Genomic DNA, 23,365 nt, shown 5'->3' with positions numbered 1-23,365 from the left:
CGGGAGGCAAGGGGCAGGGGGGGTGGGGCGAAGATAAAGGTGAGAAAGAAAGATGAGAAAAAAAAAAGAACATTCATTATAAATTCCCTGAATCGACAAGCTGTCAAGCTGCCCTGCACAAACCTCTGCTGCAAAACGACGGTGCCGCCATCACGCCACCCAAAACTAACATTGTTCACCTTTGGTTGCACTGAACCTCATTGTGCTCCGCAGGATTTGAAACACCCATAAAGACTTGGGTAAAATCCTGTCATAAGGCCATCTTCCCATTCTTTTTCACACTTGCCCCTCTCCCGCTTCAACAGTGCTGTGCTGTCAATGAAATATGAGCTGCCTCGAGCGTATTGATCCTTTGCTCTGGAGATGGATTGATAACCGACAAGACGAAGCAATCGTGACGCATTCTTGTTCTGCTGCCGAGGCTCCGATGCTTGTTATTGATTCCTGAGATGAATTCAACCATGGTTGGATTTTGTGCTCTGTGCTATTGCGTTTTCACATCAACCAGTTGAGCTGAGGGAAAACCGCTCACCCCCGCCTTTGTCTTTCCATCCATCTATTACCGCTTAGCCTCATTCGGGTCACAAGTGTGTATGCCGGAGCCTATACCGGCTGACTTTGGGCAAGAGGCCCACTAAGTCGATGCGATCAACCGGTAGCCGGCGGACTGGTCCCAAGTCGATCGCGAGGGGTTGTGGGGGGGAAATGGAAAAAAAAGAAAAAATATATAATTGAATATTGCCATGCGCATGGTGCAGGAAGGAGCACAAAAGTCAAAGCAATACCAAAATTCTGTGGTGCATCATGTATCATTTTAGTTACGAGATCAGCAAACAAGTAGTTTCATCCTTGCTGCCATGCAGCCATTGTTTTCTGCAGATGGATCAATAACTCCGGTTGCCCGTTTCTCCCAAAATGAAAACTCTTCAGTGGCTCTGGTGACAAAAACGGATTTATGGGCGGATCAATTTACACCATGCACATTTAATAGAAAAGGAGGAGCGGGGTAGAATTTCCATGTACAGTATGTGTGTTTTGGAGCATGCCCGTCCATATATGAACGAATCCCTTGGCGGCAACTCCCCCAACCTCCGCTGTGGTTCAATGAAGACCGAGGAGCTCCATCATAGTAAAATATGCACAAACATGCTTGGCAATCTTGCCCTATGTGGTCGGAACCTGGTGTCTGACAGAAATATGGATCTGTTCTCATATTGGTCTGCGGCACAGGGACATTTGATTTCATGAGCCGATACAGTGGCCCCAATCCGACATCTGTGTGAGACGTGAACACTCTGTGACACATTTAGTCACAGGAGAACCCTTGACAACTTCTGCAAAAGTGAGAAATGTTATAATACTGCTGGGAATACATTGCTGATGAAACTGAGGAAAAAGAACGCTCTTCCTGACATGTTCACCTTGTTGGAATCGGAAAACTTTTGAGTGTGAGCCAAACTCTGATAAACAATGAATATGATTGTGTAACATAAATGTTACATCAGATTGTCCCCTGCTTGCGAACGATGACCTTTCAAATCGCAAAGAGTGAGCACTGAGGGCGAAGCTCACCTTTACAATTTCAATCACATCTGGATGACGAAGGCCGCTTTGCTGCAGTGTCACAGTGCCACCCGGTGGTGAGTGTGGACATCACACTGGTTCCCTCGTGCTCCCCCCAACATTTTTTGTCGTCGCACGAGGACCCTTTACTCACGAGTGCTGATGATTCCCCAGAGTTGCAACGTAACGACACGAAAATGCTTTTATTTCGTTTCCCGCTTGTGGCCATCTGAATTCTTTGGGCATCGTCCTTTCGTTAACGTCGTTAAAGGGGTTTTTTAAAATCAAAATGTATACCGCGTATGTGCATATTTGATAGATTTCACATTCATCAGCTGTCAGGTCATACGTGTAGAGTCATATTCTTTTTCGGCATACGAAACTGTTTCCATCAAGCACCTCGTCAAAAGAAAGTCTTTTGGGACCAACGTATTCGAGGGTTTGATAATAACCTATTAATGTGCTAATTTCACAATTCATCTCGCCAATAATTGCTACCATCAATATCAGATGAAATAAGACAGGGTTGCTCTCATTTGAAGAAACATAGCTAGGAATGTGTTAATGCCCTGTATGGTTATGATTAATTTAGGATGACAACGAATAGGAAAAAAAAATGCGGGGTTTCAGGAATTCGAACTTTGCTCAACGCGCCCATAATACAAACGGGATCAAGTCTTAGTTAAAAGAAATGTTTTGCTGAGCTTAATGTTCTACATAATGCTATTTTATTTGCCCTTGCTTTGCTTGTCGTGTAATTTTATTGCACGCATTTGCTAGCTAACAGCCGATCGGAGCTCACACAACTTTGCATACTGAGATGATTGGCCCATTCATTCAAGTCATATCCAAAATGCATAATGACACAAAAATCTCGAAATTCTTCACTATTCTAAACACCGATTTTGACTTAGGTTTGTTCTTGCTTGTATTATGAGGGTGTTGGGCAAGGTTTTGGATATGTGCGCTTTTTCTCTCCTTCATGAAACGAGGACGAGTATAATCAACAATGAAACAGTCTATTCCAAAGAAGATTTTTCGAAAATTTGTATTCAGACATGATTCCTGACCACACCTAGCTGGCTACCTTAAATGTCTGCTACTAATGTTGATTGAGTGATTCGCTTTGCTGTCTATATTGTAAATGGGTTGATGGGTGACTCCAAATAAATTGTGTGGCCAGTCTCCTGGGGTATAATGGTGGAAAATAATTAAATACCACGACATCGGCCGCCAATTATGTGCCCTGTAGACCAGCTGGCCAGTCCAGCCCCGCTGATAGGTTAATATCAGCTATGTTATAAATTCACTAAACTCCTTGATTATGCTAAGATGAGGGAGAAAAAGTTGACAAAGACTTTTGCGAAAACAACACTGACTTTTTCTAATATTAGCCTCAAGGCTTGATAGCAGTTCGGATGATGGGAGTCAGTTGACATTCCAGTAGAAAAGAATCCTATGTTTTTAGGATGATGTTTCTTCCTGGCAATTAACTTTTGAATAAATAACAATAATTAAAACTGCGGGCGGCCCGGTAGTCCGGTGGTTAGCACGTCGACTTCACAGTGCGGAGGTACTGGGTTCAATTCCAGCTCCGGCCTCCCTGTGTGGAGTTTGCATGTTCTCCCCGGGCCTGCGTGGGTTTTCTCCGGGTACTCCGGTTTCCTCCCACATTCCGAAAACATGCATGGTAGGCTGTTTGGACACTCTGGATTGTCCCTAGGTGTGAATGTGAGCGTGGATGGTTGTTCGTCTCTGTGTGCCCTGCGATTGGCTGGCAACCGCTTCAGGGTGTCCCCTGCCTACTGCCCGAAGACAGCTGGGATGGGCTCCAGCACCCCCCGCGACCCTAGTGAGGATCAAGCGGTTCGGAAGATGAATGAATGAATGAATGAATTAAAACTGCTTTTCAAAAGGAAATTCGGTGAGATGTCTTCACTGTTATGTTGATCAAATTATATGAAAATGACCCATCGGTATTGTATTTTTGCAACAGTCGTGGCATAAACCATATTTTATCTTGCAGTCAAACCAAAAATAAATAAATGCTGTGAGCATTTACTCAGCCCTCCCTCCCACTCCAGACCAGTGGGGGGCGATAGCGAGCCAAGGCGCCGCGTGTCCTGCCAACGGTGAGGTCAGCCATCTGGCGCAGTCAGCTAGCTTCGGCAGGATTTGGGAAAATGGAGGCACGACCGAAGAAAGAGCGAAGGTACATCCGCAACTCTGCCGTGTAGGTGGGGAGAAGATTGTGGCTTTTATTCGACTTGCATTTTGTGAGTATTTATGGGATGCGCTCTATTCCTTAGCCAACTCGCTTGCCGCAGGATTATATTTTTCTCAGTCGACGTACACTGCAGTAACGCCATGCAAGGTTGTACGTGCTTATTTTATTCTCAACAAACAACTCGGATTTCATCACTATGTGGGCTTTCATATTGATACAAACAAGCGTCGTTCTTCTTTAAAAATATATTTTGTGCCCAACCAAATGGCAAAAATTTCGAACTCGCTAGCGAGGTAGCCGAGGCTCGTGGTGGGCGGTCGATTTTACAAAGATTTGTTGAAATCAATCATTTCCTTACAGCACTGACCTTGTAACGGCAATAAGGTGAAATTTAAAATCGAAGAGATCCGAGTTCCACTGTTACTTCACGGCGACCCAGTTGGGTTCGTTTTTGCGTTAAAACGACGCGTTGTCGTGTTAGCTAGCGCGATTAGCAGAGGAGGCTTGGCGGCCATTACGTTAATCGGGAGCCTTACGCATGACCCTGTTGCGCCAATATCCGCAAAGGCTGCAGTGCATTCGAAAGTGTTTGACAGTTTACGTGGTCATTCTTGCTGTGGTGCGACATTTACAGGCCCTGGATCGTGTTTGTTTCGGGCCGCGTGTAGCCCCGTTCATGCATTAATAACGTAACGTCATCAGCTAGCATAGCGCCGCTTTTCACCGCTTTCTCGACATGTTTACACAATGATAGGTTGTCGCTGGCACATTTTTTTTCCCGCCTGTCCGTCGATATGATGCTACTGTTGTGCAGAACTGGATCTCCATTTCTGCCCGTCCTCCCATTTTGTGCCGATCACACCCAGTCACGTGGCAGGACACGCTCCAGGCGCAATTTCGGTGCAGTTTTTCAACCTCGCCGCGGTTTTGTTTTACAGTGGAGGAAACCGCTGCACAAGAATACCCCATGGCTGCACAAAAACGTTTGTGCTATTTATTTTATTAATTGTCGATTTGCGACCAAACATCTGTGAATTTATGGGACTCGAATAACGGCATATGTAGTCAAGTACTGTAGTTGGAAATGCGTTGATATTTGACTCTCACAGGGTTTTGACATATTGCCGTGCATAATATTTAGTTACAGACCTTTGACACTCGGGAAATTGTTAAAAAAAAAAAAAAAAAAAAAAAACTATTGCTGTGCACAGTGCTTTCATTGCTTTTTTCTGGCAGATCTTCAAATCCCGATGATTGTAGTTTTGAAGCCTTTGTTTTGTTGAGGAATTTACAGGTACCGTTTTTGCAATGTTTTCGTCCTTCAGACTTTTAACATGAACTAGGGCAGGTGTGAAAGCATAATGGTGTAGTATTCTCCTGAGGAGTGATGTGTATTCTAAAAACAAATGAATCAAGCCGTTAAACTCTCTTTTAAAGTTATTGCAGTGCAAGCAAGATTTTTCCCATTTGAATTGTTCACATTCAAAAATAATGTACTTAATGTCTCTCGTGGTAACATCAAGCAATTAGGATAGCGTACAATAAAATCTGAGGCGTGCTTTTATTTGGGGAAAATTAAGAGCAGATGCATGTCATTTATGGCCTTGAGCAACTTTGGATAATATGGGACTTTGGGAGCATTGGAAAGTTGGTCTTCCGTTTGCTTTCACGTTGAATTAAAATATCTTTGAAAGTCTTGAATTTAGGTGGGCTTACGCTGTATCCTTTGGTGATTTTGGGAGGCGCGCGGCGATTTGCACGACGAGAAAGGGCTTGTCAAAACGAGAATTTTTTTCACGATTTCCTCAAAATATCCTCTGCCCATTTAACGTTGAACGATTCAATATTGACATTAGTTGCACTAGCATCAAGCACATTTTCAAGTTTGCTCTCGATTTCCTGATGCGTCGGGATCTGCTGTACCTCTTTTTGCACTTGATTAGTGACTCTGTTGTGCTCTTCTCCTAACTAGTGATTGGGTTTCAAAGTAGCCATTGACTCAACCCATGGAGGTGAATGTGAGCCCTGAGCTCTGTGTAGCTCATGAGCCAGAAAAGAGCCAAGACCATACGGATAGCTGCTCTCAAGGTACCTTGAATGAGCTTCTTTTTCCCTTAAATGAAGGTCGGGGAAATCTGCCTTTCACTGCCTTGTAGTGTGGTGTGATGGACCCGAGACAACTTTCGGTGGGCAGAAATTAAAGGCACATGGGGGGGGGGGGGCTGTTGAGCACGTCTGTAGTTTATGAAAACTAGATTGATTCTTTCAACTCTTCCGTAGTGTTTTGAAGCCGTCCTTGGTCCCGTCATTAATTTTACCTTGAGCCTTCTGCGATGTGTCTCCAGGTGATGGAGAGGAGCGGCCCGGCGAGCAAAAGCCAACTTTCCAAACACAAAGTGAAAAGGTGGCAGAGGAGGCGATAGAGAAAGCAGACAAAGCTTCCAAGGCCGACAGCGACTCAAAGAAAACGTGGGCATTCCGTCGGTCCACCGTTGCTCAGCGAGAGATGCCAGTGGAAGCTGCGCCCGACAACCCAGAGAGCCGCTATCCTGTGCGCCGTAGTGGCAGACAGTCGAAGCGCACCGACAAGCTGGAGGAATTCCTCTCCACTACGAAACGGGTGCTCAGAAAGAGTGCGCCCCCAACCCTGGAAAGCGGCGATCCTCCGTCACAAACGCCGACCGATGCCGAAACCGCCTCTGAGGCTAGCTTTGATGGTAACGCAGACACAAAGACGGTGGAGGACAAGCCCGAGCCGTCCGACAGGAGAACTCGAAGTAGCACGAGGGAGCAGACTCGAAGGGCAACTCAGCGCGGCAGGAGGCTACGGCAAACGGAAAGCGCCGCCGCCAAAGATGACGGAAGCTCCGAGAATGAGGACAGCGGAGACGGCGGCGAGCCGCAGGACAAAGGCGCAGAGAAATCGGGCAAAGGCGCCGTTGTCTCGAAAGGAGAGGAGGGACATGCCGCGAAGGAACACCGGCAGCCGGAGTCGGAGCCGGAGGAAAAGAAGCCAAATGTGAAAGCGGGAGCTCAGGAGGAGAACAGCAATGACGAGGAGACCGCGCGAGACCCCGGGTTGTTGGTCAAGCGTGGCCCCATCCGAACGTACATTAATAAAAAACGGGCGGCAAATGTGAACAGTGGGCCCGGCAAGGCCTCGACACCTGTACCAGCCGTTGGCAAGACCGGCGAGCCTCGCGATGAGGAGGACAGCGACGAGGACGACGGCGCGTCCTCGTCTTCGTCAAGCAGCGAGTCTGATGGAGGATACGACCCCAACGCACTTTATTGCATCTGTCGGCAGAAACACAACAAAAGGTTTGTTTTGAATGCTTCGTTGGGTGGCAATTTGAACACGCTTTCAACTCTGCTCTACACGAAATGAACGGTCCTGGAGAAATGAATAAAATCAAGACGTTGTACTGAAAAATAAATGCAATTGTGAAAGGGTCATAAGATGGCTTGGAAGTTGGTCGGCAACTTGGCGAATCAGGGACTTGTCCCCGGGTCAATGTCTGTGAGTGGAGGAAGTTGCTCCCTTGATGACTTGGGAGTCTGTTAGTGGGCTTGCTTGTTATCAATGACAAAACCTGAAGCGTATGTAGTCCTTCCTTGGGGACACATTCCAATCCGGTGAACCTTGCATATTTGCAATTGTATTTATTGAAACTTTTGCCAGTCCCAATTAATCGCTGAAACTCTTGCTTATTTGTGTGCGGGTTGTTTTTTGTTTGTTTTCCCCTTCCTTTGTGGCAGTTGTGAAGGAGTCGCAATTCTACGTGCGTTTTAGCTGTCGCGGTCGTGCTCGATCACCGTCGCGTGCGCCTGGCGTTCCGCCGTACACTTGTTTCACCGTCTTAAATTGGGCGCTCCTTCGCCCCAAACCGAACATCGTAGTTATCAATATGTGAGTGCACGTCTGATATCTCATGCAAAATTTAACATGGATGGCATTGGGCCAAAGCCTCCAATGCCCAAAGCGATCAACATGTTTATTTTTTCGCAAATCTGTACTATTGGTCAGTCTCCACATGGTGTCTCCTTGTTACAAATTATTGATCAATTGTAAGTGTTGAAAATGGCTTGCTCTACTTGACGATGCCATATTGATGGCTCAATCAACTTTTTGGGGGGGAGGTGGACATGGCAGTAATTCCTCCCAACGCCAGCGATATGGGAAAACAGCAAATCCAGAGCAAATTACAAGCATGATGATATGAAAACACAAGCAGGCAGGTCCTTCATTTTGGGGGAGTCTGTAATTAATCTAATTGAACATCCGTCCATCATTTTTCTTCCACTTATCTGTGGTGGGCTGCGGGGCGGGAGCCTCATCAGGGAAGTCGAGACTTCCATCTCCCTTGCAAATTTTGTTCGGCTCAGGGGCCATTGAAAGACGTTCCCAGGTGAGCCCACAGTCGGCGTGACCTGGTTCGACATGCTGATGTTAAAATATTATTTTCCATTGAACTCACTGCTGTTGTTTGCAGTGACCATTTTGACCTTTTCTGAATCCCCTGTATATAGACGCTATTCATTTTGTAAAACTCAAACGATGACGACAAAAAATGTTTGATTCTCACTAATATTGAATCCAGGCTGATTATTTCAGCAACACACCCAACCAAGCTGCAAACCCGCACAAATGAAAAGCCTCTTGCAGATGTTTTGATGAGAAGCTCCCACCCTGCAGGTCAACAAAAGCAGGGAGGAGGGCTGAGGGTCTTTTTTTGGCCCAGCCCATGAGCATTTCTAAACATGAACTTGATAAAACAATCAGATCCTACAGGAAGTACTATGATTTTAGCATATTTTGAGGGCGAGGGGGTGGTATGCAAATTACACAACCTGTGTATATTAAGCAGCAATAATAATGAGGGGAATCCAACCAGATTGCCATGACAAATGTTCTTGCTCACTAGGTTCATGATCTGCTGTGACCGCTGCGAGGAGTGGTTCCATGGAGATTGTGTGGGCATAACCGAAGCTCGTGGACGTCTGATGGAGAGAAATGGCGAGGATTATGTCTGCCCCAACTGTACAGCTAAAAAAAGCCAGGTGATCAGGCCCGCCACCTCCATGCTGTCTCTGAGCACGGACACCGCGAGGGCCAAAACTGACGCTGGCTCTGAGCCTCCACCATCTGCTGGGGGCGCTATTGCTGACTCGGGTCCCGCGGCAAACTTAGCGGCGCCGGCACAACTTCCCCCAACATCCACTAGCGCCGACGAGAAAGGGGCGGAGGACATCGGGATCAAGGGCAGGATCGAGAAAGCCACAAATCCCACAGGAAAAAAGAAGATAAAAATCTTTCAGCCGGTAGGTCCTTGTAAATAAGCTGAATTTCATTTTTTATGTATATGTAGATATATCTATCTCAATGTGATACATTTTGACATACGGTGGCTACGTTGCAACACGTCTTGGTATCGATATAAAAGTACCCACATTTATTCTCTGTCTTGTTGCTCACATTGCCTGCTCTCAAACGATGCAATGTTGATGTCATGGGTAATAGTGGGAATGAGAATACTGTCCAATTGTGGACAGTAATGACCATAAGATGGCTCACAATACACTGTCACTTGTAAATCACGTTGCTCATTGTTAGCCACTGTGTACTGGTTTGGAGCAGACGATCCAGCAGGCTGCACCACCAAAGACGGACCAGAAGGGGGCGCCTGTGACGGAAAAGCCAGCGTGCCCCACAGCAGAGATGGAGCAGGAGAAGGTGGCTTCAAACGTGGAGGTGAAAACAACCGAGGCTGAAGAGGCCGGAAAGTCGCCGGAGGATGTGTCGCTTCCCAAATGCATCGGTCCCGGCTGCGAGAGCAGCGCCCAGCCGGACTCGGTGTACTGCGGCAATGACTGCATCCTGCGCCACGCTGCCGCGACTATGAAGTCGTTCACAGAAGTCAAAGAGCCTAAGAGCAAAGCTCAGAAACCCTCCTCTGCATCAAAGGTAATTTGGACCACCTTAAGTTGTGAAACCATGTGCGCCACGGCTTCTTGAAGTAAATGCGTTTAGTCAGTTGTCAAGCAGTCATGCGTATTCATGTTGCTCAACAGTTGTGTTCAAAGCGATGGCAGCGCCGCTCCCAAGCCGAATTCTCCTGACACATTTTCCTTGTTAGTGTACACGAACAACAAAGTGATAATCCGCACAGAGCTATCGCATGAACATGACGTGTACTGGTGCACTTTTCCGTATCGAGTATTTTTTGTCTCTGTTTTGGTATTTTTTTCAAATTGTCCGTATATGACCCAAAGCCTTGAACATAAACACTTTGTGATGAAGAATGTGCTTTGATCATAACCATTCAGATTGCAAATGTGAGTAGGGTATCTTTAAGCAGCCCCATTGTTACATTGCCCATTTGTTTTGTTCGGGTTGAATGGTAATCTGTTAGTAAAAGTTTGAAATGGAGTTGAGCTTTGTGTGCACCGCACACTCTGGGTCTGCCACCTCGTATATTTGAATCCGCGCAGGTGTAGGGGGGGGGGGGTTATCCTAAAATGGGCTGAACTGTTGACATTTAAATCAAGTGGTTCTATTCCTTGCTTCAATCACGTGAGGCTAATGAACATCCATTTGCATTGGCAGCGTTTCACCAACAATGCTGATGTCACTGTTTACTGCCCGATTGTCTTTTGCTTGTCGCAAAACGGTGCTAATGATTTCTATGTATGAACAAAGGAATTATCATTGGAGCCATGCAAAATGCTTTTTAATTGACAATAAAAAGCTGACTGACTTGAAATAATGGTGACGGCAGCCATAACAACCTGCGATTTCGCACCCACTACTGGCTACGCCTGCCTTTCATCCAAAGTCAGTCGCGATTGGCTCCATCTTACCCATGACTCAAATAAGCATGATGGGTAGAGAAATTTACTACGATCACTCTTCCCAAATTACGGAAATGATACACACGTGCAAAGGCCCACTTAGAATTGTGTAATATCACAAACAAATGGCAGCACGTCGGTTGACCGGTTAGCATGGCCGCAGTGCAGAGGTCGTGGTTTCGATTCCTGCGTGGTGTTTGCATGTTCTCCCTGTAGTTGCGTGCCTTTTTTCCGGGTACTCGTGTTTCTTCCCACATTCCAAAAAACCTGCACGGTAGGTTGATTGATCACTCGAAATTGTCCTTAAAGGTGTGACTGTGAGCGTGAATGGTGGTTTGTCTGCGTGTGCCCTGCGATTGGCTGGCCACCAGTTGAGGAGAGTGTACCCCGCCTGCAGCCCTGTTTAATGGCACTGCAGTGAATGGGCAACAACCGTAGAATACAATCGATCCAGTCCAGTGAAGTTGCATCTCCCTTGACGAATTTAAGAATGACCCCGTTTTGGCAACGTGCCCTCTGGGTGCTGTCACAAAACTGCCATCATGTGCATCTCTTTGATCCGTTCAGAGGGGAGCTGCCAGCCGGACGAGGGCCCGGAGGGACAGCAGGGAGGACTCTGAGAGCGACGGAGGAGATGACGACTGCGATCCCGATGAGGACGATGAAGACGCGCATGCCGTGGAACAGCCGCCGCCGCCTGCCACAGCGTCCTGGTGCAGCGACCATAATTACATTGCAGTACCACCAGAAAAGACTACACCCATATCAACCACAGTGTTAAACAAAAAGTGTATGTATCTCTTTGAGGGTCTTCTGGTTAAAATAGTTATTTGTTTTCCTCGTAGCCATTTCTTTCACGCTAGCATAACCTGAAACAGGACATTTGTGAAATTGTTTGTGTTAGACGTAATCCTGACTTGTTAACATGTGATTTTGATGACGGGTGCCACTGGATGGGAGAGTGGCAGCTGCTGAAGAGGTAAGTGTGTGGTCTGACTTTTGGGTGAATATTAAACATTTCAAGCGCTGGAGGGATTCTCAACAGCTGAAAAGCTGCTGAGGTGATGTCAGAAACCTCTAAGAAATGGCCAGGTTGGCAAAATGGATCCCCGGCGAGTATGGGTAGGGGAATCCCTCAATGAGCTGGGGCGGTGACACTAAGTGCCTTGCTAAATTGCCCTTTGGGGGTTGAAGGATCTGTCAATCTGGTCGTTAGCTAAATGAGGACGCTTTGGCCTCTGCGGCATCATTTTCTGCCATCCCCGTTTCAGAACAAGTTATGGGACACCGCTGTGGCGTTGGTTCAGACGCTAGATTTCAATTTTAGTGTCCAATCAAGGATTCGGTTGTTTTGGATGAGATCGGTGCGTGTGTAGGGTCTTTGGACCACCCAATGTGTAAAGCTCCTCCCCATGGGTTCATCGCTACAGCAGGTAATTTCACCAGCAGGTACGTCTTTGAACCTCTTGTCACCCGCCCTACAGCCTATCATAGGATGCATTAACCTGGTAAGAGCAGCAAAGCGGACCCCAAGTTAACGTGGTGACTTTTTTTTGTTTTTGTTTTAAGTCATCGCGAGCTCATTCATTATGATGCATCTTTTATAGTGGGAAACTGTCTTAAAATAAAAGATGATGTGACAGACAGATTTTTGGATCCCTTCATTGATTGATTTTTCTGAGCAGTATTGGCTTGCTATTTGAGTATCTTGGAGGTCAACGACTTAAGCATTTACGTCCGGTACAAAGAAAACGCACTGGACGTGGAGATTGTGCAGACGATGTCCCAGATGGCAAGCAGGTGAAACAGAAATCCTATCCTGACTGGCGAAAAGAAGGAAGAGAGGCCCGAGAGAATGTCAGAGGTGGCACTGGAAGAATGAAGCGGTGATGTACCTGCGCAAGAGATTTCAAACAAGGCTCCCCGCAGTCAAATGAGCGATGAAGTACAGTGAGTGAGGCTGACATGCGTCACAATGAGCGTGCCTTCACACCTACATGTGGTTGCTTACATGTTCTATTTGATGACATAGAGGACGTTGAGGGGCAATTTTTTATTGCATGACCGTTTGGGGCACTTTGAAAAGTCAGCTTGGTTCCCTACTGTCTCGCAGGAGGCAGGTCTGCACAGATGGCGCGCGTGTGTTTGGAAAATGTGACCATTAGTGTACTTGGCCTTTGTTTTTCATGTCGTGCAGTCTTGACAATGTTGCCAAATGACTCCGCACGTGTGGCTTTACCTCGGCCCATGTCACCTTCACCTGTAAAACCATGCCCAAGGAATGATTGCAGACATAATAGGAAGGTCAAGGGAGTTGGCCTGAGCTCAGCCAAGTTTGAGGCTTTACACCGCAAGAATTTTGATTTCTTTATTTTTGTGTCATTTCACAGCGTTTGGGCGTGATGTCAGTCGAGTCCACTTCAAATGGTGAATGCTGGTAGCTAATTGATTCCTAATCGCAGGCTTACCTAAAAAGTCAGTTTGGATGAAGTGCTCATGCGAGAACCAATACTGCTCCGCCTCAGATTGAAGCACGTCTATGCGCCGGATGTACACAATGACTGCTGTTGCTGCAAATCTAGCTTTATGAAATGATGAGGATTGCTCACTGGTGTACCCAATTACACAAGGCGGAACATGTTCAAGCGTTTTGAGTCTGCGAAATAAATGAATGAGGCTACAGTCTTCATTTATCAATCTTGTGATTGGAGGCAAATTCTCAAGTGTTTGGCACTTTTCTCTTGTTTTGCAGCCCCTCCCAAAGAAGAGAAGCAGACAAAGAAACAGGTCCCGACTCGTGTTAAACCTTCCCCTGACTCCAAGACCCCTACCAAGAGGAAGAAGACCATGACCACCAGGGCATCCAAAGTGTCTCCAAAAGGCAAGAAGTCGTCCCCTCAGTCCAGCAGCTCAAAAGCAACCAAGCGGTCTGCCACTCCTCCGAGTAAATCTGCGGCAAAGGCCAAGAAACTGCGGACGACAAGCACCCCGCCCCCGTCCCCTTATCCGCCAGGCCCAATCCATGTCACGGGAGCACTAAGGGTCACCAAGACAAACTTTACCATTCCAAAGAAGCAGCCTCAGAAAAAAGACTCTCCATCCCATCATCAGTCCTCGTCGTCCTCCAGAGTCCCACCGTCTCCGGTGTCTTCAGCTGCCCCCGGTCACTCTTCCTCCCACAGGTCGCACCATCCGGCAGCGTCCTCGGCAGCCTCCGCTTCCCCAATACCGCCGCCCCCCAACCACCAGATGAGACAGAACATCCGTCGCTCTCTGACAGACATCCTCTACAAGAGGTGAGACTCCCTGAAAGCTTTGCTTTCTTCACAGAGCACATGTTGAGGTCGAACACCGTTGCTGTCCTCCTTCCCGCCAGGGTGAGCGACAGCGATGATTTGAAAATGACGGAGAGCGAAGTCGCGAGGCTGGCGGCTGTCATCGAGAAAGAGATGTTTAACCTCTGCCTCAGCACCGACAGCAAATACAAAAACAAGTACCGGTTGCTCATGTTCAACCTCAAGGACCCGAAAAACAAAGTGAGTCGCCGCGGTCGCCAAACTTTTCCGATTTTGAAAAGAGAGATGAAATTAATGGCGTGTGCGTGTATGTGTGTTCAGGGCCTGTTCTACAGGGTCATTGGCGGCGAGCTGAGCCCTTTCCGACTGGTCAGGCTGAGTGCTGAAGAGATGATTTCCAAGGAGATATCAGAGTGGAAAAAGCCCGATCCACCCCAGGTAAATGTTTCTTCTTCTTCTTCAAGCACACTGCTTTCATGACAGCCAGTCTTGAACGTTACACATCCACTCTCCAGGCCCAGTCCTCGGGTGCGAGGGCCCATTCGGGTCATTCCAAAATTAGCAGTCGGCGCGACTCTCATAGCGTGGATGCGGAGGATGCCCCGCCCCCATCAGATGCAGATGTATGTATCCCTGCCACAGCTTCATCTTCTCGCATGGCTTCTTCTGTAGTAAGTGGTGGCACACTTGCCTTTCTGCTACTTTCACACTTTTGATTCACCTGTGCAAGTTGATACAGTTGCCTGGGGGACGGAGCTCTTGAACTTTGTGGTCTTCCTCTTGACTTTATCCGAATCAGAAAAGCACTCGACCTACTTGCGCCCGCTTTGCATTTCGTGGCGGGTGTCCAGAGACTTGTTGCGGTTCTTTGTGGGATTTGACATCGATCTATTGTATTCCCTCAGGACCAAGATGAGCCCAGCCTCACTGCTTCAGCTGCGCCGCAGCCTTCTGCTGTTGAGGGGAGCAGTAGTATGCCAGATATTTTCAGTAGCATGCTCAAAGACACCACCTCAGAACACAGGACTCATCTGTTTGACCTCAACTGTAAAATATGCACAGGTAAACGAGTCGGCACAGAGGGGCATATTTGTGTTTGGCTGCTCTGTTGCACCGCGTTCGCAGTTGAGTATTAACGGGTAATCCTGTGCCCCGATTGCAATGCATCACTATTTCCCCATTCTTTATGACGTACTTGAACGAACACAGTTGGAATCCTAAAGTTGGACATTTCACATGAATGCGTGTGTACTCTTTCATCAAACAATGATACGAGTAGAAAGGATACATTTGAATGATTTTAAGAGGCCGACAAAGCGCTTCAGTCCTCCGGACATGCTTGACCATAGCCGGCTTCCAGATGCTGCATCTTGAGCAAGTAATCTTTTTCACCCTTCAAAGTGGAGTCAAAAAGCATTTGCCTCACACCACGCGTTCATGTAAACATCAAAGCGTGAGCTCGAACCGATTCATACAGTATGTGCACCCACTGCGTGACATCCCATTCACAACCCATCGGGAATTGCTGTGCATCTCCTCTGACAGTGGTGAAGGAGCCCGCCGACGACTGTCCATCCTCGTTGTTGCTTACGTCACCGTGTTGTAGCAATGGTTGTCATTGACATGTGACTTTTGTAAGACACTCCTCCCAATACTGTATCCACGCAATGCCCTCCTCACCCTTTCATTTAGGTCAGAAGACGGAAGAGGAGCTTGCATCCAAGAAAAACAAACCCCCGAAGAAACCCGAGCAAGCCACCGCCGGCGCTGTCGGCCAACCACAAATGGCCGCGGCATACCAGCACCAGCAGCTCATGCCTCCGCCGTACCAGTTTGGCACCGAGCCGGCTGTCCTGGAGTCACAGCCACAACTTTACCAAGAGGACCCAAAGAACCTGGCCCCTCCCGTGCAGACCCCGCAGGCCGTCGCTCCCACCGTTTCGTCCGTCAGCATCACGCGCAGAGATCCACGTATGGCCAGACATGGCTCCGGCGTAACCGTCACGCACACTTCTCCAGAAAAAACCGCCAGTACCGTGGCGGAGGCACTCCCACTTCCTCTCATTGCTCCTTTGGATGCTGGCGCCAAGGCCTCCCTTCCCATGCCCCCTGCTCCTCCGCCCTCACTGATTTTGTCCAAAGCATCGAAAACAAGGTACTTCGGCTGATTACAGGATACTTTCTTCAGCTGAGCTCATTTCAGGAGCTTGTTACAGGTGTCAAAAACGGATTTGCTCTCAAATGTATCAATACTTTCTCCGTTCATTTGAGAATGTTTAGCATCCTATGTTGAGTTGGGCTGTGTTTTCACTTAACAAATGGTACATTGTGGCAACTGCGTATCATGAGGGTGCAGTAGTTTTAAAAGTGCCTGACCTGGTTTTTTGCGACCTTATCCACACCTGTTTTTTTGCGACCTTATCCATAGTTTAGTTTCTTGTCTCAGAAAATGAGGCCGCCTTCTTTTGAACGAACGTGGAATATCTTTCAAATGATACTGTTCCCCCCTCCCCCAGTACTTCTGAACCTCCTCCGGAGGGGGAGACTGCAATCTTCCTCCATGGTCAAGAGAGGGTTTGGAAAGGGTTCATCAACATGCAGTCTGTGGCCAAGTTTGTAACCAAGGCTTACCTGGTTTCAGGCTCTTTTGAATACCTAAAAGAGGTAAGTAAAATTCAGAGTTTGCTTGTTTTTTTTTGTGCTTGTGCGTGCGTGCGTGTGTGATTGAAGTTGGAAAAAATGGCATCTCCTCATGTCTGGTCAATACTATGCAGGATTTGCCTGACACCATTCACGTTGGAGGACGCATCTCCCCAAACACAGTGTGGGACTACGTTGGCAAGTTGAAAACCTCATTGTCCAAGGTTGCTTTGTGCAAAGGTTTAATTGTCAAAAATGTTGTTTTTGCTACAGCAGATTGATCTTCTCGCTCTTTCTGCTCACAGGAGCTGTGTCTGATCCGATTCCAGCCAGCCACAGAGGAAGAGGAAGTCGCTTACGTGTCTCTCTTCTGTTACTTCAGCAGCAGGAAAAGATTTGGTGTGGTAGCTAACAGCAACCGGCGGATCAAAGACCTTTATCTAATCCCTTTGAGCTCAAAGGACCCACTACCATCCAAACTCTTACCATTTGATGGACCAGGTATGCTATTAAAGGGCAACTCCACTGCTGGCTTGTTTGTGTCTCGCTACAAAACGACAAACATCTGCCACTTTGTGCAAAGAAATGTGAACATATTTACCTGAGGTTCGCTGTGTCTCATCCTTGCTGGAGTTTGGAGTCTTCGATGTGTTGATTCACTTGTGCATGTTTATTATTTTGCAGGACTTGAGCCGGCCCGGCCCAACCTTCTACTGGGGCTCTTGATCTGCCAGAAGGACAGAAAGCGCCCTGGTGTTGCGTTGGAAACTGATGAGAAACGAGCTAAGCTCCAACTTAAAGAAATTGATGACACTGGTCTCCCAAAGCCACCTCTCTCAGTCAAAGTGGAGCGCAGCACACGCCAAAGTTTGGAAATTCCCTTCAGTACTACTCCTCCAGGGTCACCTCCTGCCAGCTCCTCTGGGACACCAAATGTTGCTGTGGCCACCTCATCTGTCTTTTCCCTTTTGTCATCTGTTAAAGCACCCGCCCCGTCCTCTGTCACAGGTGTGGAATCTCCATCCTCATCCAGCTCTATCCCTGCCCCTGCAGCAACTGCCACTCCTCTTCAGACCATCCTCAACACTCTTTTTGGGAAGAAAAAGCACGACTCCGAAGCTTCCAACTCGCCTTCTGATCAGGGTGCGGAAACTTCCATCGTCCACTCTACAATGCTCGATCCAATTGTGCAGCAGTTTGCACAGATTTCAAAAGAGAAACAGGTCGAGGAGGATGAAGATGACCGGCCGTATGACCCAGAGGAAGAGTATGACCCAAGTATGGGTTACAGTGTGCCTAATAAACCGGTTGAGGTAGTCAATAAACCTGAAGTAGTACCAAGTGAAGGCGATGACATTGCATATGATCCTGAAGATGACTCGATATTTGATGAAGTCAAAACTACTGTATCAGATGAAACTGGAGCGTCTACGTGTGAGGCTATAACAGATTCAGAAAAGACCCTGGCTAGCCTCAACCAGAAAGCAGATCAGACACAACAAAAAGAGGACGACGAGTATCTACCCTCCACTGAGTCTTCACAGGCTCCGCCAACCCTCTTGGGCAGTAGTCAGTTAATGCAGCTTGGTAAACAAGTGGAAGAGCTCGTGAAAGCTTCAGCGGCTACACCCACGATCAACCAGAGGAGAGATCCTCGACAGAGCCGTGAAGCTCGCCAGGTGGCCGGTAGCACAACAAAAACAGCAGGTGAACCGCTTGATAATGAGGAGTTGTCATCCGATGGCTCTTCTCCACCGCAGCACTCAGTCCAAGAGCCACAGTTGCCTTCTGTCGCTAACCCTCCGGACTCCTCACAAGACCCAGAGAGGCCATTGCCCATGGAGGAAACGAAATCGGAGACACTGCCCTTTCTGGAGACTGGAAAGGAAGTGGTGTCAATTCCGTTATTAGGGGAGACTTTGGAACCTGATCTGGAGTATGACTATATGCAAGAAAAAGAAGTGAACATGAGAGAAGTGCAAGCTGCTGAGAGGGTCCAGGCTGAAATAGAGACAGACAAGTATAGTGTTTGGCCAAATGCGGCAAGTATTTTAAAGACCAGTGAGGAGTCAGAATACGACGACAATAACCAAGACGCAGCAACTTGTAGCTCTTACAATGAGCCGCCAAGCTCCTCAACAATTACTTCCACTATCCCAGTCCTCAGTGACACTCATTCTCATCATTCGCGACATCACAGGGCAACGTCAGACTTTGACAACGATTATAGACCACCAGCTGACATCCCCCCACCGAGTTTTCTACCACCTCAACCAAGGCATGGACAGAATCCCATGATGAGGCCTCCGCCGATGTCAGTTCCGCCACCGATGCAAGGTATTTCTTCAATGTCTGCGCCACAGTCTATGCAAGGACCCCCACCAGCTATCCATGGTCCTCCCTCAGTACTCGGTCCTCCGATTCAAGCAGAGAGCGCCCGTCCGTATGGCCTGCCTCCATCTCCGTTCCCCCCCTATCAAAACCAGTGGACACGCACCCAACTACCACCGCCGCCACCACCACAGCAGCCACTCTCAAGACCGCCTCCTCAGAACCTCATACCACCCAGAGTACCACCACCACTGTACCCACCAATTGGCCAGAGAGGTCCACCACCTAAAATTTTTGATCCCATTATTCCCCCTCAGCACAGTGGACAACAAGGCCCACCTCCAGGCTTTCCTCTACCACCTACATTTGAGGGACAGAATCAGCTGCCTCCACCGCGATTTACTGGTCCACCTCCACCATTTAGTTTCCCTGGAAACAGAGGTCCTCCTCCAGCCTTCGCAGCACCACCACCACCAGGACATTTTGATAACAGGCTTCCCCCCCTCTCCCACTTCTCAGGGCCAAGGGGTCCCCTACCCTCTCAGTACGGTGAGCATACAAATCAAACTCCAATTCCAATCCAACCCCAAATGGTGGACCCCAGGGACCATTATGGTAAAGATAGTCACTTATTCACACATGCGGACCAACATCAAAATCATCCTCCGAATATTTTCAAAGACGGCCCAGCGACACCTTACCGGGGTCCTCCACCGAGCCACTATGATGAATCAAGAGGCCCGCCTTCTAGTGTGGACATAAGCGGGCCACACATGAATCCACATGCCAAGTTTGGGGTGCCCAGGCCACACTCACCACCACATCGAGGAGCTTTGGAGGAGCACTTAGCTCTTCCTTCTCTTCCGGAGAATAGAAACAAATTTGGGCTTCCCAGGCTACACTCACCGCCGCATCGAGGAGCTTTGAATGAGCACCTACCTCTTCCTCCTCTACAGGAGACCAGAGCGGTCAGAGATCAGACTCAGCCTTTTGGTGGCTCTGAGCGTTACCGCTTTGATAGGTTTTCAGATGAGGCAAGACCTGTCCGTCACAGTGGCCCGCTGCTACCGACCCCCACAGAGGCCCCTATTGCTCCTCCAAGTCGTCTAGGAGGTCACAGTCCAGATCAATGGCGAGAGGACTACTGGCGCCGACATTCCCCTGAAGCCATGAGGAGAACCAGCACCAACCGGGAAGGCTCGGAACCGCAAAGCACAGAGCTCTTCGGTCACTTTGACGTAGGACTCAGAGAACAGGGTTCTGGATCTTCCCAGTCTTTAGAAGAGAGACTGAAGGAGCTCTCTGGCGAAGGCCGAAGAGACAGAGACCGAGACATCCCTCTCGCTGCGAGATCGTTGTGGGAGCGGGGTCAGGGCAAGCGGTGGAGCAGAGAGCGAGAGTGGGACAGAAGCAGGGAGCGGGACAGAAGCAGGGAGCGGGACAGAAGCAGAGAGCGGGACAGAAGCAGAGAGCGGGACATCGACGGTGAATCTAGCAGAGAACGGGAGCGCAGCAAAGGGAAAGAGGCTGAGAAACACAAGGAGGCAGAGGTCGAGCGACACAGGGATGAAGACGCAGACAAGAGGAGAGACCGTGACCGAGAGAGAGAAAAGGACAGAGCCAAGGACAGGGAGTCAGAGAAAAGGGATTACGATCGCGAAAGAGGAAGAACCCGTGATAAAGAGCGAGAACGGGACCGTGAGCGAGACAAGAGACGTGACAGGTCCCGAAGCAGAGACCGTGACCGTGACCGGGGGAAAGACCGAGGTAGAGACAGAGAAAGGGAAAAGGACAGTGACAGAGACAAGGAAAGGGAGAGGGACAGAGACAAAGAGGGGGATCGAGAGAGAGACCGAGAGAGGGACAGAGACAAGGACAGAGAAAAAGATCGGGACAAAGACCGAGACAGAGGCAGAGACAAAGACAGAGATGGAGAGAAAGAGAGAGAAAAAGACCCAGATAGAGAAAGAGAGAAGGACAGGGATGGAGAGAAAGATCGTGACAGAGAGAAAGACCGTGACAGAGAAAGAGAAAAAGATCGAGGCCGAGATAAAGACAGACCCCGTGACAGAGAGCGGGAGAGAGATCGAGAACGGGAGAGAGACCGAGAGCGGGAGAAGGACCGAGAGCGGGAGAAGGACCGAGAGCGGGACAAGGACCGAGAGCGGGAGAAGGACCGAGGCCGGGAGAAGGACAAAGACAGAGACAGAGATAAAGACCGCGAAAGAGACCGTGGCAGGGACCGTCAGGAGACGAGCAGAATCAGGGAAAGGCGAGAAGATAAAAACAACAAACATGAAAAGTCCAAGGAGAAAGAAAAGACTGCGGCCAATGAGAAAGCCTCGTCCTAGTGTGGTTCGACTACACTGGTTTGGCGAGCGATCATTTATAACCACTGAAAATCCTTGTTGTGAATGACAATGGCAGTGTTTCATTTCTATCGATTACAGCGTTTGTATTTTCTGTCCTGGTTTCATACAGTTACGAAACGACGACCGAAGAACATTTAAGTTACTTGTCTTTGGGTTGTCGAATATAGCTACCAAGTCAAACCCAGTTGAAGAAAGAATTCTGCGTCAAATCACACAACAAATGTAAATATGATTGTTTGCGTGTACATAATGATGTTTTTAATACTTTTCTAAGTAGGCAAAAATAAAAGCCATATACTCTGGATGGATCACCTGAAACAAAACTGCTTAGAACTGTGACTATTGAACAGGATGTGAAAAGGTTTCATTTATCCGCAGTACAGTACCTAATCAATTATTTGTTTCAACTCAATTAAACATTTTGGATCACATATGGATCTGGCTTGGTAATTTTGAACTGACTCTTGCCAGATAGCAGTGAAGGTCTTCACTACGCAGGTAAAGAGGCAAACCACAACATTGGCATCTTTCCCATGAAGGATTCTATCCTTGGAATTCGGATGCTCCCCAAAAATACCCCGAGGCCGTCGGGGTTCCGAAGTGGTTGCAAACAAACCTGGTGTAAGAATGAACCACCATAAAAACAACCCGTCGGGTCAGGCTCGTCGACGGTCTTGGACCGGCCCTCGCAGTCCTTATCAAGTCAAACAAAATGTTGCCTTTGTTTTGATGAGCACGTACGAGCAGGACAAGCAAGCAAGAACAACGCCTTCCACAGGTGCCGGTCGACTCTGCGACATTGCCGAGTTTGCTATACTGCTCATCGGGTTCATGCCATTTTTAATGCGGGGGGGATTAGTACACACACAGTTTATCTCATTTTATACCTCCCGCACACTTGAACCGATTAAAACAACCTTAAAAAATTAAAACATACTTTTTGAAGCTTTCCTTTGTACCTGTTCATTTTTCCAAATATGAGGCAAAGCATGCTTGCTCGAAGCTGTTTGTCACTTTCAGTTGGAGTGTCCCGCTAATATAAGACAGAAGAGAAACAGCAAAATGTTCAGCCAAAGCATACAATTTCACCTCTCTGCAGCCCCTGACATAGAAGTCAAAATGCCATCTGCTTGCATATAATTAGCATACTTGTAGGTCAGACTAAACCCGACTCCGCACGAAGCAGCGACATGGGCCTTGACAGTGCTCACAGGCGTACATTCTCTCTGCTCTGTGGGAACAACGAATGTTAACTGGAGTTCATTTGGGTACCTTCTCTACCTGCCCCTTCCCCTTCATGGGCCTTTTGCAGAGTCACGTGACCCAACCTGAAAGCAAGTGGGCGCCTAAAACTACGGCTCCGGTTTGACGTTGATGGTGTCTTGCAAGAATGAGGTAACAAAGGTGTCAAAGGTCAGGGCTAAAACTCATAAATATGCATGTACTTTTCACGGTTGGATACACTTAGCATACGATCAACAGGAAGCATTATTTTAAAACACTGCACGACGACGCATCGTCACACATTATTAGTCTTCTGATTCACTCCAGCGTGACTTTTCTGGACTCCAGGTGGCATATGGAAATTTGACCACTCGGAAGTGTGCTCCATGTACAGCACTTTGTATGCAGCGATGGCTGTTTGAAAGTGCTCAAGAAATACAGTTGAGTTGAATTTTCAGCGCATGCTTTCACTTTTCCAAGCCTCTTACAATTTCGTCCACGTGTAGCCATCTCACCTTGTGCTGATGGGTTAACTGCAGTTTTGCAAAACATTCTATTATTAACAAGAGTCTTGCACTCGTCACCTGCTATGGCGGGACTTTAATTGCTTACCTTTTTTTTTAAACCACTACCATATTTTACCGCTAGAGAGCAGCATTGTTGCGTGCGAGATTTGGTCCAGGACACCGAAAAACCTAACCGAGGAAGGAATGTCCAGCACATCAATTGAAGCACTTGTCCTCGGTCGTGTCGCGTAAACAGATTATCTATCTATCTATCTATCTATCTATCTATCTATCTATCTATCTATCTATCTATCTATCTATCTATCTATCTATCTATCTATCTATCTATCTATC

The 23,365-nt window shown here is 47.9% G+C and overlaps 1 protein-coding gene across 8 annotated transcripts; it reads left to right on the top strand.

Moving 5' to 3' along the window:
• Positions 1 to 3,662: 3,662 nt before the first annotated feature.
• Positions 3,663 to 21,714, top strand: LOC109509854 (death-inducer obliterator 1-like). 8 transcript variants are annotated; one of them, XM_019859721.1, is made up of 16 exons: positions 3,693 to 3,800; positions 5,763 to 5,878; positions 6,136 to 7,111; positions 8,716 to 9,112; positions 9,438 to 9,755; positions 11,210 to 11,432; positions 13,395 to 13,938; positions 14,019 to 14,178; positions 14,260 to 14,376; positions 14,454 to 14,609; positions 14,844 to 15,000; positions 15,631 to 16,093; positions 16,455 to 16,602; positions 16,713 to 16,802; positions 16,884 to 17,079; positions 17,263 to 21,714. In XM_019859721.1, the coding sequence occupies exons 2-16, from the start codon at positions 5,797 to 5,799 to the stop codon at positions 21,258 to 21,260; spliced, it is 8,025 nt and encodes a 2,674-aa protein (XP_019715280.1). In that variant the 5' UTR covers positions 3,693 to 3,800; positions 5,763 to 5,796; the 3' UTR covers positions 21,261 to 21,714. The 8 variants fall into 8 exon arrangements, with proteins under 8 accessions (XP_019715284.1, XP_019715282.1, XP_019715280.1 ...); XM_019859720.1 differs by having other exon boundaries at positions 9,429 to 9,755; XM_019859722.1 differs by having other exon boundaries at positions 9,405 to 9,755; positions 14,454 to 14,561.
• The last annotated feature ends 1,651 nt before the right edge of the window (positions 21,715 to 23,365 follow it).

Source organism: Hippocampus comes, unplaced genomic scaffold, assembly GCF_001891065.2.
Source record: "Hippocampus comes isolate QL1 unplaced genomic scaffold, H_comes_QL1_v1.1 scaffold568, whole genome shotgun sequence".
NCBI classification, from domain to species: domain Eukaryota; kingdom Metazoa; phylum Chordata; class Actinopteri; order Syngnathiformes; family Syngnathidae; genus Hippocampus; species Hippocampus comes.
Note: the sequence above shows the minus strand (reverse complement) of the source record. Positions and strands in the feature narration are given on the sequence as shown.

What these genes read in the sequence shown, in the direction of transcription:
- LOC109509854 (XM_019859717.1), top strand. Translation starts at nt 5,797, where the DNA reads ATGGAGGTGAATGTGAGCCCTGAGCTCTGTGTAGCTCATGAGCCAGAA. An exon ending in AAAAGCCCGATCCACCCCAG is followed by an intron (nt 14,377 to 14,453) that starts GTAAATGTTTCT and finishes TCCACTCTCCAG; the next exon opens with GCCCAGTCCTCGGGTGCGAG. An exon ending in CTTACCATTTGATGGACCAG is followed by an intron (nt 17,080 to 17,262) that starts GTATGCTATTAA and finishes ATTATTTTGCAG; the next exon opens with GACTTGAGCCGGCCCGGCCC.